At 39.7% G+C, this 18,715-nt stretch overlaps 1 protein-coding gene across 2 annotated transcripts in view; it reads right to left on the minus strand.

Moving 5' to 3' along the window:
* The window catches only part of slc25a21 (solute carrier family 25 member 21), a 523,142-nt gene that overhangs the window by 439,881 nt on the left and 64,546 nt on the right, over nucleotides 1-18,715 (minus strand). Inside the window, exon 1 of one of the 2 annotated variants that reach the window (XM_087989933.1) lies at nucleotides 6,255-6,354. The exons of the other annotated variant lie outside the window; for it this stretch is intronic. Within the exon in view, the coding sequence (XP_087846059.1) occupies nucleotides 6,255-6,336 (82 nt within the window). The 5' untranslated portion in view covers nucleotides 6,337-6,354. Of the gene's footprint in view, nucleotides 1-6,254; nucleotides 6,355-18,715 lie in introns of those variants that run through there. 2 annotated transcript variants of the gene reach the window in all.

An 18,715-nucleotide genomic window follows, 5' to 3' on the forward strand; every position in this document is an offset into this window, starting at 1 on the left:
GGTGAGAAAATTCGTAAAGCCAAAGTACAGAGGGATCTGGGAGTGCTAGTTGAGGATTCTCTAAAAGTAAACATGCAGGTTGAGTCCGTGATTAAGAAAGCGAATGCAATGTTGTCAGTTATCTCAAGAGGGTTGGAATATAAAAGCGCTGTTATGCTACTGAGACTTTATAAAGCTCTGGTTAGGCCTCATTTGGAGTACTGTGTCCAGTTTTGGTCCCCACACCTCAGGAAGGACATACTGGCACTGGAGTGTGTCCAGCGGAGATTCACACGGATGATCCCTGGAATGGTAGGTCTAACATATGAGGAACGGCTGAGGATCCTGGGATTGTATTCATTGGAGTTTAGAAGATTAAGGGGAGATCTAATAGAAACTTACAAGATAATACATGGCTTGGAGAGGGTGGACATTAGGAAATTGTTTCCGTTGGGCGAGGAGACTAGGACCCGTGGACACAGCCTTAGAATTAGAGGGGGTAAATTCAGAACAGAAATGCGGAGACATTTCTTCAGCCAGAGAGTGGTGGGCCTGTGGAATTCATTGCCACAGAGTGCAGTGGAGGCTGGGACGCTAAATGTCTTCAAGGCAGAAATTGATAAATTCTTGATGTCACAAGGAATTAAGGGCTACGGGGAGAATGCAGGTAAGTGGAGTTGAAATGCCCATCAGCCATGATTGAATGGCGGAGTGGTCTCGATGGGCCGAATGGCCTTACTTCCGCTCCTATAACTTATGGTCTTATGTTGGTAAGGGAAAAATTTGTTCTGGAGGAAGTACGGAGTGGAGAATTGGTTGGAGAGGAGTCAGCACATGGGGTAAAGGGGTTTTGTGTGAGAATTGCACAAGTCATTGGAAGGGGAGGTCAGGGGGTTGGCAGAGGGTGGTTCGGTGGTGAGTGAACAGGAGGATGAGGTATCAGTTCTATAGCTGGCCAAAAGTTAAAATCAGGTTTTAGTGCCTCTACCTTTTCCTAATAAGTGGGAATCCTCTGAAAAATTCAATTCTAACTGAGAGATGGGATTTTTTTTTAAAAAGTGTTCCAGACACTAGAGACCTGTCCATTAGATGCTTCAACTTCCTGGGCAATCCCCATGGAATCAGCTGCAATGCAACTTCTACATTGCCCTGACACACCAATATACAATCTTTGTTGAAGCTTCCATCTGAAGATCTGGCCATACTTTTTTTTTTAAAACACATAACCCATTAAACAGAATGAGACCTATGTAAAATTATACTCATACCACCACTGACAGGTTCAATGCTACTGCAATGTTGAGATCACTTATAAACATATTTCCAAAATATATTTCACTGAACACCCCCACAGAAACAGTATTTAAACAATATATGATGTACACAAGTTATGAAAAATGTTTGAAAAAAATGGAAGGTTGGTGGGAAGTATACACTCATGGAGAAGTATTTTGCAAAATTTCTTAAGCTAGATGGAGACGTAATAAACATATAAAAGGTCTTAGAATAGAGTTCCCTTAAAAAAGCACTGTAAAAAATTGATTTGAGGAACATTTTAAGATATAAACTCTTTCAGAAAATAAACTAGTCAATATTGAAATCCAAAATCATGTCCTTTCAAGTATCATTGTTCAACGACAGTGCTTCCAAGAAAAGGAGGCAGAAATTGACAGCATAAGTTGACAGGTGTGAAAAGTGAAAATTCGATCAGTGTATAATCAGTTAAAACAGTCTGTGAAATTGAGATGGTTTATTAAAACTGAACAGGGGTTCAAATAAAGTTCAAAAACTCAAGCATTTTTGCTTTAATTTATTGAAAATAATTAGGCCTCCTCAAAGTTAAATTTGCAAAGAGACAAGAATTGATGAGGGTAGAGCGGTGTATGTGATGTATATGGACTTCAATAAAGCATTCAACAAGGTTCCTCATGGTAAACTGATTAACAAAATTAGATCACATGAAATGCAGGGAGAACTAGCCACTTGGATATAGAACTGGTTTGAAGGTAGAAGACAGAAGTTGGTGGTGGAGAGTTGCCTTTCAGCATCGAGGCTTGTGACCAGTGGTGTGCCACAAGGATTGGTGCTGGGTTTACTGGATTTTGTCATTTATATGTTTGCAGATGACACCAAAATTGGAGATGTAGTGGACAGCAAAGAATATTACCTCAGAGTACAATGGGATCTTGATCAGATGGGCCGATGGGCCAAGGAGTGTCAGATTAAGTTAAACCTAGATAAATGAGAGGTGCTGCATTTTTGGAAAGGCAAATCAGGGCAGGACTTCTGCATTTAATGATAAGGTACTGGGGAGTGTTACTGAACAAAGAGACCTTGGAGTGCAGGTTTACAGTTCCTTGAAAGTGGAGTTTATAGGTAGATAGGATAGCGAAAAAGGCAGTAGAAAGTGAGGACTGCAAATGCTAGAGATCAGAATCTAGAGTTTGGTGCTGGAAAAGCACAGCAGGTCAGGCAGCATTTGAGGAGCAGGACATAAGCCCTACATCAGGAGAAGGCTGATGAAGGGTTTGTGCCTGAAATGTCGATTCTCCTGCTCCTCGGATGCAGCCTGACCAGCTGTGATTTTCCAGCACCAAACCTTCAATAGTGAAGGAGGCGTTTGCTTGCCTTTATCAGTCAGAGCATTGAGTATAGGAGCTGGGAGGTCATGCTGCAGCTGCACAGGACATTGTTTAGGCCACTTTTGGAATACTGTGTACAATGCTGGTCTCCTTCCTATTGGAAGGATTTTGTGAAACTTGAAAGGTTTCAGGAAAGATATAGAAAGATGTTGCCATGGTTGAAGGGTTTGAGCTATAGGGAGAGGCTGAACAGGCTGGGGCTGTTTTCCCTGGTGCATCAGAGGCTGAGGAGTGACCTGATAGAGATTTTAAAAATCATGAGGGGAATGGATAGCGTAAATAAAAAAGGTTTTTCCCTGGGGTGGGGGAGTCCAGAACTAGAGGGTATAGGTTTAGGGTGAGAAGAGAAAGATTCCGTGCTGTACATTTCTATAAGTCTATGAACTGACTGAATCAATGTTAAATTCCTTATAGTATCCATTCAGCTGAATACTTGATTTGCTTTATGTTCTTGTTTGCCATTAGTCAATTGTATATTTTTTTTATTTCACGAAACCTTTACTAGTGTAGAAATGAATGAGGTTACATGAAGTGGAACAGTGCAAGTACTCAGTTTAACATACTTCCTTAATGCAGACAAAAGCTAAGTTCTTTCAGCTCACTTACATATCTGTTCATTCTGTAAGTTAAACAAGGGATGATAAAATTTCTGAACAGATACTATCAACAAAATAAACAAGGTACTTTGAATTACATCAAAGCTTATTTATAATGTGTTTAGCAAACTGCAATGGAAACAGGAAAATAATGCCTGATTTTCTAAACTGTTCAACATCTGCTTTTACTTAATGTCAATTTTTGATAACATTGAGAAGCTTCCAAACATTTTTGTGGAAAAATTCTATATACTTTCCCCATAGTTTAACATCTCAAAAATTATTTGTACAAACATTTTATACACTTGATGTAGACCATTCAACATTTATGATCTAATGATAATTCTACCAGATACTGGATATTTGACAAAATACTGTGCTGAATTCTAAACAGTCTAAATCAAGACTTAAGAACACACAATTAGTACAATCATTAGCATCTGAAATTTTTGCTTAATATAAAAGCTGAAAATGGCTCAGCATATTGATGATTATTCAATCTCAAAAGTCACCTAAAGCCTTTAAGCTAACTGGCCATATGCTGACACTCATCCATCAAATCTCAAGTCCACTAATAAATGCCAATTATGGGTCAAATATTCACAAACGTGGATAGCATAAACCATAGGATCATTTCCTTCCATGGAAATTACTGATCAGTGAAACACCCAGGCAGTGTAAACTGCACAGACTGCCCTACAGCAAACATGCTGCTCCTTCCCGGCTGTTAACGAGCAGCATTTTACCCTCCTCCATTGGTGCTGAAGGGAACTGCAGAGTGGCTGTGTTTGGGTTCATCCATATTTTCCCTTATTTCTGTGCAGTTTAAAAAAAACTTTGGGAACTTGTCATTTAGCCTTGACAAAAATGAAACTCTTCAGCAGACTTTCATTTTGCTTCAGCAGAGAAGCTCGCATTTCACCTCACCATTTCAATTTAAAATCATGTTGTTTCTTTTCATTTTCCAGAAGCACATAAATGTATTCCAGATTCTCTTTAGTGTACAGTTAATTCATATTTTTTAAAAATTTTGGATATTCTAGTGGAATTTTTTGAAAAGACTCAAAATATTAGCAATACGATATTGCCCAGTTCAGAGGCATTTTAGCTTCTAAATCATTGCACAAACTAGTGATTTCAGCATTTTACAACAAATTAAGTACAAAACATATAGAAATGGTATAATCCTGTTTGTTGTCCTACCCAATTTGTCATATTGTAACATCTTCCATCAGACAGACTGCCCATGTTACAGTAATTTATTTCCGTCCTGCCCAAAATTATGATGAATGGTCAGAACTCAATTCAATTATTTAAAAAGTGCAAAGAAACACTAAAACAATAAAACTGGCAATGTGAACTGCATTCTTAGGAACAATTTAAGCTAATTAGCATCAAATTCTCCCCCCATTCATCATACTCCTTAAGAAATATAAACAAACTGTCAGGTCTAACGTAACAAACAGATCACTGAGCTACTTAGCACAAATTATTCTTACATGAAAGCTCCTTCTCAGGCAATATTCTCCTCAAGGGCATTTGGGGAACTGAACTATTAAAATTGAAGACATATGTTTCAGTCAAACTCAACTCACAGATTATAATGATCACTGTTGTGACAGTTTTCAGCCACCATGTATGATGTTAGAAACGCTGCATAAATGGATTGGATAACCCACTTTAGAATATCCTTAACAAAAATGTCAATAAACTTTGCATACTAATAACCATGACCAAAAACATTCAACCCCCAAAGACAGGCTGATAAATTGTATGACATAAATTTCAAAACAATGAAAACTAACTTCTATTGAAAAGGTTAATGCAATATACTTCTAAAATGTATGACAAATTTTGTAATTGAGTCACTAATTTAGATATTTTTCAATAGGTAGCTCTTGGTCAACAATAATTAATTCATCTCACAAAATCATGCTACATCATCATTTTCTCGGATACACCAAAATTATCTTCAGGGATTTAAAAAAAATTGTACAACAGACATAAATTTATGCATGATTGCTGTATGTGAGCTTACATTAAGTTCATGAATTAATTGGTTCATGATCCACAGCAGACTGGATAAAAAACTAAACTGATTGAGACATAAGTTTGAGCTAAGAAGTGTTTTTATTTGAAAATTAAAGCGTAAGAATGATGATTAAATATTATACATACAGTCTGATATGCAATTCACCTTATACTTTCTGAACTAAAAGAAGCACATCATTTTTTCCCCGAAATTAAGCTATACATTTACATACTTAACCAGAGTAACCTAGCTTTGAATATATAGCTGACATGGAACTTCTAAACCAGAAAGGTTTGCAACTCTTAAGTACCCAAACACTGTTACCCACTCACCCCAGCCTCTTCCTCAAAAAGAGATTGAGATTATCTCTGTCTACTGAGCTGTCAGAGGGCTCCAAACAATCAAGGGAAATAGCTTAATTCCAAAGGACTTAAGTTACTTGAAATGTCCACTGGAGTGTGCCAATCCCTTGTCATTACTCTGAGAAAAGTCTTATTTTGTCTAACTATCAAAGGTTTTTGATAATTTTCCATCACAGTTACAGAATCTGATTGGGGAACCCCAAGGAAACAACAATCTAAGTTCTGAAATTAATATTGACAGCTGCGAGAATCAGATTTTTATGAATTGTTTGGAAAGTACAGTCCATAAGAAGTACAAGAAATATAGACGGAAACAATACGCTTCAATGTGATAGAAAACCTTGAGACATGTATTTGTGTTAAAATATTGTCTGTAGATGTAACAATGGTTGACACAAGCAATTGTTACACTTCTAGACAATATTTTTACATATAAATATACAATACATATACATTTTTTATGTATCATGCACATTCAAAAAAAGCAAACTTTGAAAGAAAAATACATTTCTTGCTCCAGCTGAAACCAAATTTGCCAAGCCTTAATACTGCTTGCTTATTGACTGACAAATAGCTGACTCCAATTCACACCATGTCAATTCAGTTTAGTGATGGCTGCAGCTTTAGTCAATTCTTACCTTACCGAGTGAACTTACAGATGCCAGTCTGATATGCACGGCATGGTCAAAGGAAAGGAGAATTGGACGAAGGTGGGCAGATTTCATCAAGCTTGCATAGGTGTGATGCGCCACATTTTTCACCCTGCCAGTCATCAATTCCCACAAGTCATGCACCTATAGTTCAGTTTCTGACTAGCCCTCAGGCTGCTGTGAGTTTACAACCTCCATTGAAATAAATGGATTAACTCAAGAATCAGGAAAGTTGAGCATCTTGGAGGAAAAAAAAATCCAACATTCTGGGATTTAACAACAGCAAGAAATTTGACATTCATTCTGCATGGGGAATGTCCAATTAATTATATAAACTGGAAGCTACAAATGTATTCTTTGTCAGAAATTGGATTTTTTACATGAAATTAACAAAGAGCTTGTGTTTCTTCTAAACAGGATTTTTAGATCCAGTGATAAATATCATTGTTTGGGAAGAACAGAGCAATTATTGTGTAGCTGTGTGCAGCATTTATTACAACTCACCAGCTGCCTTTGTTCTTACCTTTGAAGGACATTTTTTTTTAAAAAGGGCTTAATTAAAATGAGTTCAACCAAGATATCAGATAGTCATAACTAATCTGAACACATCAGAGCTGCAACAAAAATATACTCGAATATGAACACCAATGTTACTTTCCAAACACTAATATATGACATCATTGTTAACAAAGCACACATTTAGGGTTTGTCATAAGCTATTTTTTCCATGAATCTTTTAAGATTTAGGATTCCTTGGCCCATTTATTAACTAAATCTATGTGTCTTGAGGGGATGGTAGTAAGCTTCCTGCTTTACCACTGTAGTGCATTCTGTGCTCACAGAAAGTTGAAAGATTAATATTGAACTGGACTCACAAAGTCCAGACCAACTAAGAACAGCAGGTTTTGTTCCCTAAGGAGCATGCGATATTATAAAAAAAAAGCTTCATACCTGATAACATCTCCTATTTTTAACTCCTTGAAAATTACCATAGTAGCTTTAGAGCTCAAATTGTCTAGATTAAGAGTACAGATTCAGTGAAGTAACCAAGACATTGCATTAATATATCAAGTGCACGTATACATGTGTGTGTATTTGAGTGTATGTAAATGAGAGAGTGTGCATTTGTACACATGCAAGGAAGAGACAGAGAGAGAGAGAGAGAGACAGAGAGAGAGAGAGAGAGAGAGAGAGAGAGAGAGAGAGAGAGAGAGAGAGAGAGAGAGAGAGATGTGAACGGAGAGATTTGACCAGTAAAGGATTTCACAACTTCACTGCCTACGTTTGAGGATTACTGCTACTCCATACAAAACAATCTTTGCTCCTTGCTTTTTGTTCTTTTCTATTATTTCAAAGTATGTATTTTTCTCTATGATTTATTTAATACAAATGTCCTAAAATTAATAATCAAAATAATCACAAGAATAACTGCTCATAAAAATTACATTAATTGCATCTCATTTTAAATAAAACATTAAATTTATTCTAAAAATGGTTTTTATAGTTTCTTTAATGGAATAAAATTGTTAGAAATGGAAACGTTAAAACAGAATTCACAACAATGATAGCAAATCTTAGCAGGACTTACACACTTAAAGGTAAGGTCTTAGGGAGTGTTGCTGAACAAAGAGACCTTGGAGTGCAGGTTCATAGCTCCTTGAAAGTGGAGTCACAGGTAGATAGGATAGTTAAGAAGGCGTTTGGTATGCTTTCCTTTATTGGTCAGAGTATTGAGTACAGGAGTTGGGAGGTCATATTGCAGCTGTACAGGATATTGGTTAGCTAACTGTTGGAATATTGCATGCAATTCTGGTCTCCTTCCTATCGGAAAGATGTTGTAAAACTTGAAATGGTTCAGAAAAGATTTACAAGGATGTTGCCAGAGTTGGAGGATTTGAGCTCCTGGGAGAGGCTGAACAGGCTGGGGCTGTTTTCCCTGGAGCGTCAGAGGCTGAGGGGTAACCTTATAGAGGTTTACAAAATTATGAGGGGCATGGATAGGATAAATAGACAAAGTCTTTTCCCTGGGGTCGGGGAGTCTAGAACGAGAGGGCATAGGTTTAGGGCGAGAGGGGAAAGATATGAAAGAGATCTAAGGGGCAACTTTTTCACGCAGAGGGTGGTACGTGTATGGAATGAGCTGCCAGAGGAAGTGGTGGAGGCTGGTATAATTGCAACATTTAAAAGGCATTTGGATGGGTATATGAATAGGAAGGGTTTGGAGGGATATGGGCTGGGTGCTCGCAGGTGGGACTAAATTGGGTTGGGATAGCTGGTCGGCATGGACAGTTTTGACTGAAGGGTCTGTTTTCATGCTGTACATCTCTATGACTCTAATTGCTGGAAAATTATAGGACAAGCCAAACAGATAACAGCCAAGGAATTCCTAGAGGCATGGCACGCATCCACAGATTCAAATCAATAAGCACATCAACCTGGACCCAATATACCAGCCACTGCAGTGGACAGCTGGAACTGACAACCGGAAGCGGCAGGTACAAATCACTATAAATGCCGGAGGAAACATCACAGAAGCGCTTCACAGGAGGCTCCCAAGTACTGAGGATGTCACCTAGACAGGGGACGAAACGTCTGCAACACAAATTCCCAGCTCGGCAAACAGAACCACAACAACGAGCACCCAAGCTACAAATCATCTCCCAAATTTTGCTGGAAAATCTCAATGGGTCTGGCAGCATCTATGATAATGTTTCAAGTCTTGTAACCCTTCCCCAGACTGATGGTATGCATGAAAATGTTGCTTCTTTTGTAGAAAATAGCATGGGAGTAGGGGGTATGGACTAAGTGAGAGCTGGAGACAGAGCCCAAAGAAACAGAAAAATAATTGGACAGGCAAAGGAGTGGATAACAATACCCTAGGAGAATGAATAGCTACTAATGGAGACTATTAGAGACTAATGCAGAGGAACCTCGATTATCCGAATACTAATTATCCGAAAATCGGATTATACGAAGGAGATCTCGAGGTCCCGATGGAAACATTACATTAAAGACGCGTTTCCAACAGTGGTCGCGTCTTTTGATTACAGTGATTAAGCAGGCACCGTCGCCAAATGACTGAGTGCCTGTCCTCCCTCTCTCCCCACACTTTCCCTGGAATTCTACACAGGGGTGAACCTAAACCTTCCTTCCCCACATAATCTCTCCAACATTGTCCTGTACAAGGCAAAGATTAGATTTTAGATTAGATTACATTACAGTGTGGAAACAGGCCCTTCGGCCCAACAAGTCCACACCGACCCGCCGAAGCGTAACCCACCCATACCCCTACATTTAGCCCTTACCTAACACTACGGACAATTTAGCATGGCCAATTCACCTGACCTGCACATCTTTGGACTGTGGGAGGAAACCGGAGCACCCGGAGGAAACCCACGCAGACACGGGGAGAACGTGCAAAGTCCACATAGTCAGTCGCCTGAGGCGGGAATTGAACCCGGGTCTCAGGCGCTGTGAGGCAGCAGTGCTAACCACTGTGCCACCGTGCTGCCCACAAAGGTGGAAACTGTCAAAAAGTTACACAGTAAAAAGTTGTGTGTGTGGCTGTGGCTGCATGTGTGTGTGTGTGTGCGCGTTATTTGGAGACTTACCCCACAAAGGCAAGTGCAGCAGTCTTGTTATTGGTGTCCAGTTCGGCTGCCCCGGAGAGGGGCAGGCGGGGGTCAGCGTTGGACAGGGTTTGGGGCGGAGGGAGGTTTCGGGGACGGGAGGTGGTGTTGCAAGGGTGGGGGGAGGTGTTGCACAGGGTGGTGGGGTGGGGGGGGAGGGAGGTGTTGCATGGTGTTGGGGGCTAGGGGACGGTGAGAGGTGTTGGGGGCGGGGTCTCACACACAGTGCGCTGCAGCAGTCTCCTGAACGAGGAGCAGACTTTAAAAACTCCGAGCGCCAAAGGAAAGGCATTTAATTGATTATCGAAATGAAATAGTGCCCGCCCATCACTTTTGGATAATCGAGGTTCCCCTGTAATGGATTTTGTGTAAGAGCAGAACACCTGATAACAAGTCCTGATGAGTGGGGGTTGGGAATTGCAGAATTACTTACATTTTACTTTGCACAAAAACTGCATGAATCCACGTAAGATTCGGTAAATCCATTTCTTAGGTTAGAATCACTCCGACCATTGTGGCACAGACAGTCTCACACAGGGCAGCTCACACCTTCAATGTATTATCTGGGCTGACATGACACCAATTGTTACAGTTCACTTGAGAAGGTAACTTTTATATGTTCTGCGATTTACATATGAAAGAACTGAAACCAACATGTTCATTTTAAAAGATGAGAGAATTAACAACAATCCAATATTTTTCAATATATAATTTCAGTTACATCACACTATTTTGCTATAAATTCTGTGTCTTACAATCTTTTTGCTTCACAACCACCTGATGAAGGAGCAGCGCTTCAAAAGCTAGAGCTTCCAAATAAACCTGTACTATAACCTGATATTGTGTGATTTTTAACTCAGTTCCAAGCAAATGAATGGCATGTCTGACTCCCAGACTAGTGGTGAGACCTTGAGACTCATCCACAACTGGTAGCCTCCTACTCTGAGCTGTTCCCTCATAAGTCTGATTCTTCGTGCACATTCTGTGCTACCTACAAAAAGCAGGACACCTCCAATCGATCTAATTCCTGCCCCATTAGTAGAGACCCAATTCTTAGGAAATTGCCATCCAACAGCGGTATCTCAAGCAACTTTTAGTCAAAAAAACCCTGCTCAGTTTGGCTTTGTCGGGATAACCTGGCTTCATATCTCAATAGGGTATTTTCAAAACAGGTGAATTCCATAGGTGAAAGTACAATGATTTCCCTTGATACAAAAGCAACATTTGATGGAGAATGTTAACAAGGTGTAAAATTGAAACAAATGGGAATTGAGGGAATATTCTCTACTGGCTGAAGTCCTACCTGGCACAAAATTGTTACTGCAGTAATTATATCATTTCAGATGGTATGTCAATGAGTTGCCTATATCATAAAGTTATAAGTGATGATACCTGCTCAATTTTATATAATGCTTGTTTCCATCACAACTCCCCAGAAAGTGAAGCAGCCCTTGTTCACAGCAAGATCATTCAACTTCAACAGCAACAAGATCATTCAAATTTAAACTGTTGTTAAGTGGTAAAAGACAGTTAAGACTCACAAGTATCAGCTAATGACTGATCCCAAGAAAAGTTTTATCCTTGACAGTTAAAAGCATTGTTATTAAATTTCCCATCATTAACATCCTGAGGTTCAGTGAATAGAAACCTAAAGCAGTCACATAAATATCACTGCGACAAGAGCAGGTGAGATGCTTTGCATTCTGCATTAAGTAACTGAACACTCTTAGTTGCTTTAATGTGTCGAACACCAATGAGAAGTTCAGCAAGGTTTACAATACAGTGACCTCCTTGATGAACACTCCATTCACCATTTCAAACAGTTACTCCTTCTCCAACCAGCACATCATAGCTGCAGTTTTTATCATTTACTTGCATCGCAGCAACAAGCTAAGGCTTTCCTCACAACACCTGCAAATGCACAACTGCTATCTTCTCAAAGGGCAGGGAGACGCCACCAAAATCAAGCTTTTCTTCTAAGCTACACACCTTTTTCGACTTGAAAATACATTGCAATTGTTTGCCATTGCTGAATCAAAATCATGCATATGCCTACCTTAATATGAAATAGACTTAACTTGACCACACAGGTGCAGCAGTTAAAAGGTAATTAATAGGTTAAAGGTAACCTATAGATGTAATTTATGACGGGCAACAAAGACAATGCCAATCTGGACAACAATGCTCATTCCATGAATTAATACATAGAAAAATACAAATACGTGCTTCTTCTTTATTGTGGCCCAGCACCTCCTTTAACTTCTTTAGTGTCTGTGTTGTCAAAATGTTTATTTGACATCGGATACTGATGCACAATAGATTGCTCCAACTAATAAATTATGAAAAAATTCTGAAGCCATTCAGCACTCATCAATAACTTGGAAGCATATTCCAAATTCCATACTATTCAATTATTCTAACACTCCTGTGGCCCTTGTAAATTTCAGCTTCACAAAAACTCTGCTGCCTCTATCCTATCCCATTTCATATTCCACTCATCTTACCCTTGACTCCTTGAATCTAAAACAAGTACAGCAACTTCTCATAAAGGCCACAGAGATGCATAATAGGACCATTATTAAATAGAATTTGACAGCAAGCCATTGAAGGAGACATTGTCCAAAACTTAGTCAAAGATGTAGATTTTAAGCAGCATTTTAGAGTGGCAGAAAGTGATAGGGAGTGTTGGATACTGTCTTTTTCTACTTCGAATAACCATTCAGCAAAAGATAAAAATTTGAGAATTTTTATTAAGAAGCAGTGACAGTTACATTCTGGTTGCTGAGAATTAGCATGTAATTGCATCGATTCTAAGTTCAGCTTACATTTTAAACATTAGATGCTGATAGGTTTATCTAATTACATTTCATTTCGTATATGCTTAGATAAGCTGTTTAACACTCTGTTCGTCACATAAACCTATCAGCAGCAGAAACAAACTTAACTGTTATTCAATGTTAACTCAATCAGATAAGCTGTTTTCTGATATCTTTAACTGTTATATGACATTGGCTCAAATGCACTGTTTTCTTATGTCCTCACAGGAGTCATAGAAGTTTATACAGGGAATTTCAGAAATGGAGCTGGAACTGGATCTGTCAGATACAGGAATGTACAGGAGCCTACAAATGCAAGAGTGAAGAGATCTGTGACTTCTTTGGGCAGAGATTAAAGACATGGCGGGGGTGGGGGGGGGAGGTGACATCATGGTGGATTTGTAAGTAAGGGTGAAAATGTTAACATCAGTCATTGCTGAACTAGGAGCACAAAGATGATAAGTGAAAACGATTTTGCATGACTTGGATTCTAGCCACAGTTGAGCTTGTTTTTGAAGAATTAACTGTAATGAGTCAGATAGAAAAGCATTTTAAAGGTTACATCTAACAGAGACAAAAGCAGAGACAAGGGTTTCAGCAACTGATAAAGAGAAGCAGGATTATAGTTGCAATGATGGAAGTAAAACTTAGATGGCATGGATATCAAATCAGAAGCTTATCACATGGTTAAATATGACACCAGAGTTGTGAATAGTCTGGTTCAGTTCCAGACAGTTGACAGGGAGAGGAATGGAGTTGGTGACTGGTAACAGATTTTGATGGACACTGAAGAAAATTGCTTCAATTTCCCAAATGTATAACTGAAGGAAATTTCTTCTTATCCAGTAGGATGTTTGACAAAGGATCTGGCAATTTAAAGACGATAAGGGATTGAAGGAAACATTGGTAAGACAATGCTGAGTATTATTTGTGAAAATGTGAACCAAACATTGTGCTTTCAGATGAAATCACTAAGGTTGACGAGAAGCAGGACAGTGCTGAAAATGTGTTGCTGGAAAAGCATCCAAGGAACAGGAGAATCGACGTTTCGGGCATAAGCCCTTCTTCAGGACATTTTTAACTTTCTCCGAGAAGCAGGACAGTCTCAGGAACAGCTAGAGTTGAAGAGGCTCCAAGTACATTCACTGGTTATGTTAAGATTAGTAAAAAAGAAAATCAATTCAGTCTCACCCAGTTGTATTGACAGAAGAAGCATTGGCGATCAGCATTATGGTTAACCATGTCAAAGGATGCAATATTCAAGAGAAGTGGTAATTTACATAGGCACTGACACACTGGATGTCATTTGTGAGTCTGCTGCTTGCTGCACCTAGGGTGGAAATCTGACTGGAATGAAATTAATTTGGAGTTCCAGCTAAGATAAGCATAGATATTGGAGGTAACAACATTTCCTTCAGACTTTGTAAGGGAAAGAGAGACAGGGCAACCATGTGTGCTGTGAAGAGGATTGTTTTTAGTGTTGAAAGCATACAGGCAGGAAAGCTGATAAATCTTTGGGGCCTGATAATAGATATCCCATAAAACTAAAAGGAGGTGAACATAGAACAGTGAAAACTGTCAGCTTCCAAAATTCTGTAGATTTTGAAACAGACACAGCAGACTTAAGGGTGGCAAATGTAACACCACTATTTAAAAAGGAGGGGGAAGAAAACAGAATATTACAGACCAGTCAGACTAGCATCAGTGGTAGGGATATACTAACCTCTTATAAAGGATATGATGGTTAAAACACGACAAAGTAACTGTTTTTGAAGTGAGTCCAAGTCCATATTTTACTGAGAACTTTATTTTAGTTAACCACACAACATAAAACTCAAATTGATTTTAAGCTACCCATTCCTTAACCAATTCCCACACAATGAATTCTTAATTAATGTATACAAACCATGCTCCCCCATTTCATTAGGTCTTAGATGTTTCTTCAGACTATATTAAATGATGACAGATCCATTTTTTAAAATCATTTAAAATAAATAAATATATAATAAAGAATACAAAATAACATTATATTCTGATTTTTTTTCTCTTCTACATTGCGTCTGCAAAAAAATTGACTCCTAACTTCCAGTTGCCTGCTACTTCAACACACCACTGTGCTACCTGGCCAACATCTGTGTCTCAGGCTTGCTGCATTGCTCCAGCAAAGATCAACGCAAGTTTGAAGAACAGCATCTCATTTATTGTTTGGAAACCCTACAGCCTGCAGTGCTGTATTTTGGTAGGGCAAATCAGGGAAGGTCTTATATTCTTAATGGTAAGATCCTGGAGAGTGTTGCTGAACAAAAAGACCTTGGAATACAGGTTCATAGTTCATAGGTACACAGGGTAATCAAGAAGGCATTTGGTATTCTTGGCTTTATTAGTCAGTGCATTGATTAGGGGAGTTGGGAAGTCATGTTGCGGCTTTACATGACATTGGTTCGGTCACTTTTGGAATACTGTGTGCAATTCTGGTCTCCCTGCTATAGGAATGATGTTGTGAAACTTGGAAGGGTTCAGAAAAGATTTACAAGGATGTTGCCAGGATTGGAGGGTTTGACCTACAGGTTGAATATACTGGAGCTATTTTCCCTGGAGCATCCGAGGCTGAGGGATGACCTTACACGAGTTAATGAAATCACGATGGACATGGATCGACTGAATTAGCCAAGGTCCTTTCCCTAGGGTAAGGGAGTTCAAAACTACAGGGCATAGGTTTAAGGCGAGAGGAGAGATATTTAAAAGGGGCCTAAGTGGCAATTTTATGCAGAGGGTGGTGCATTCATGGAATGAGCTTCCAGAAGAAGTAGTGGAGGCTGGTACAATAACAACATTTGAAAGGCATCTGGATGGGTATATCAATGGGAAGGGTTTACAGGGATATGGGCGAAATACTGGCAAATGAAACTAGATTAATTTAGAATATCTGGTCAGCCTGGGCAAGTTGGACCAAAAGGTCAGTTTCCATATTGTACATCCCTATGACCCTAAATCCACATTTCTGCATATCCTTTACAATCTTTCACTGAAAAGTTCTTTCTATTGCCATCCTTAATGAAAGACCCCCTTATTTTCAAACCAGCACATGGGGAAACATCCTTTCAGCATTCACCATGTCAAGATCCCTCAGGGTTTTATTTGGTTCAACAACATCACCTCATTCTTCTCAACTCCAACAGGTATTGGTCTAACCTGTCCAATGTTTCCTTCTAAGATAACTTTCCCATCCCAAATATCAGTAGAGTGAAGCTTCTCTGAACTGCTTCTTATCCGTATACTTAAATAAGAAACCAAATCACTTCACAGTGTTCTAGTTGTGGCCTCAATTAAGCTTGATCTAATTGTAGCATCACATCTTTATACGTATATTCAATACACAATAACATTCCATTTGCCTTCCTCATTATTTCCAATACATGCATACTTTCTTATTGTGCGTCATACACCGGAACATCAAGATCCCTCTTTACCTTAGTCATAGAGATGTACAGCACGGAAACACATCCTTCGGTCCAACGCGTCCAGGCCAACCAGATATCCTAAATTAATCTTGTCCCATTTGTCAGCACTTGGTCAATATCCCTCTGAATCCTGCCTATGCATATACCCATCCAGATGCCATTTAAATGTTGTCATTGTACCAGCCTCCATCAATTCCTCTGGCAGCTCATTCCATACATGCACCACACTCTGCATGAAAACAATGTCCCTTAGGTCCCTTTTGAATCTTGCCTCTCTCATCTTAAAGCTATGCCCTCTGGCTTTGGTCTCCTTCATACCAGGAAAAAGACCTCATCTATTAACCCTATCCATGTCCCTCATGATTTTATGAATCTCTATAAGGTCACCCCTCAGCCTTGGACGGTCCAGGGAAAACACTCCCAGTGTATTCAGCCTCTTCCTATAGCTCTAATCCTTCTAAGTCTTTTCTGAATCCTCACAAGTTTCACAATATCCTACCTATAGCAGGGAGACCAGAATTGAATGCTGTATTTCAAAAGTGGTCTGTCATGTACGGCCATAACATGATCTCCCAACTCTGATATTCAATGCACTGACCAATAAAGGAAAGCATACCAAAAGCTTTCTTCACTATCCTATCCACCTGTGATTCGACTTAAGGAAATATGAACCTGCACTCCAAGGTCTCTTTGTTCAGCAACACTCCCCAGGACTTTACCATTAGGTGGATAAGTCTTGCTCTGATTTGCTTTTCCAAAATGCAGCACCTCGCATTTATCTAAATTAAACTCCATCTGCCACTCCTCAGCCCACTGGGATCTCGATCAGATGGGTCATTGTAATCTGAGGTAACCTTCTTCACTGTCCACTACACTTCCGATGTTGGTGTCATCTGCAAATGTACTCACCATATCTTCTATATTCACAGAGAAATCATTTATATATATGACAAAAAGCATAGATGCAGTACCAATCCTCATGGCACACTGCTGGTCACAAACCATGTAATGTTAAAAGATTAAATGGGAATATCTCTCTGGACATTAAAGTAATATTAAAAGGTTAAATTGCTCTGACTGAATGTTCTGGAAGTGGGTGGGGACGACAGTCAGGCAGGAAAGCGAATGACCCCCACTCCAATTTGACAGTCATTTGCTACTACTTCTACTATTATCGAATTAAACTCTCATTTAATCTCTTCCACAGCCATGCCCAACCAATCAGGTTTACTTGCATGATCATCCCCGATGCTGAGACCTATCACACTTACATTGTCAGAGGAAGAAGCGAAGCCAGAACTCATTAGCAGGGTCACCCCAAAGCTAGAACACATCACACCTACATTGTCTTGGAGAATCACTGAGTCAGGAAGCCATCTGCATAATGATTCCCCAGGATTAGGGCATTAGCATTTGCGATCTCCGAGGATGCACTCATCCTACTATTGTACCTGGGGTAACATGTGGTTTGGGGGGTGGGGGGAGGAGTGGGCAGAGCATCTGTAAGCATTGCCAACTGACCTGTATAAAAGGGAATGTATTTTCTTTGTACGGAATCTCTCTTCTGACTCAACTTCGCTACCTGTGAAGAGTATCACAGGGGTCACCTGGCTCGCACAAGTTTTATTAAACTTTAACTGTTTGCAGAAGTTGGTGTGCACGAATTACATCTTGTGTATGAAACCTCCGGAAAATAACCTAACATATGGCGGCAGCGGTGGGATTCCAACATACATGGAGCTTCCATGTGGACTGAATAAGTGATCGTCTAAGTGTCGGTTGCGTGAAATGGATGAGCCGACAAGGTAAATTTCACCTTGATCTCTCTCTCTATAAATTTAACACTCAGTCAACCCCTTGTTGAGGAGAGATCCCCCACGCGACGTTAGAAAGCTGAAGTGAGTGCTGAGGCTGCCAGTACAATTCCATAAAAGTCAGTCAGAGAAAGAAGAAAATTAATAACATAGACAAGCATCAGATAAGTCAGGGGCTGGAATCCCTTTGTATTGATTATGCTGAAATGACACCCCAGAACGTGGAACATTCCAGGCATCTCTCAGGATGTTTAAAAAAGAAATTGGGCAATGAAATCTGGCCACTAGGAAGGACATGGGACATTGAGAAATGTTTAAAGGCCGAAGAGGCAATCTGGAAGTGCAATGTGGGCACTCAGCGGAAAATTTTAATAATAACAACATGGTGAGAAGTGGCCGAGGAATTAAAAGACAAATCTAAGCAGAGCAGCTAGGAGAACAACAATCCCCAGAGAGGGATTAGATTATGTGATAACGAGGGTAACCCTAAACCTTGGGCAGTGTTGAAGACTCAATGCGAGGTCTATGATCTAAATGAGAGAAACCAAGAAAAGCTAAAAGACAGACTAACGAACCAGGTTTAAAATGCCAAACACAGCTACTGGCCGAGTTCAAACAGAAGGTACCTCCAGACATGTCTGGTTTTCCAATGTTGTTCCAAATTGATTACACTAATGAGCAAGAGGAGGATTGGCAAATCCTGGCTAGCGCCCCTCCCCCCACATATCAGCTGC

Source organism: Chiloscyllium plagiosum, unplaced genomic scaffold (genome assembly GCF_037043375.1).
Source record: "Chiloscyllium plagiosum isolate Xiang-an unplaced genomic scaffold, Cpla_swu_hap1 HiC_scaffold_8, whole genome shotgun sequence".
Classification (NCBI taxonomy): Eukaryota; Metazoa; Chordata; class Chondrichthyes; order Orectolobiformes; family Hemiscylliidae; genus Chiloscyllium; species Chiloscyllium plagiosum.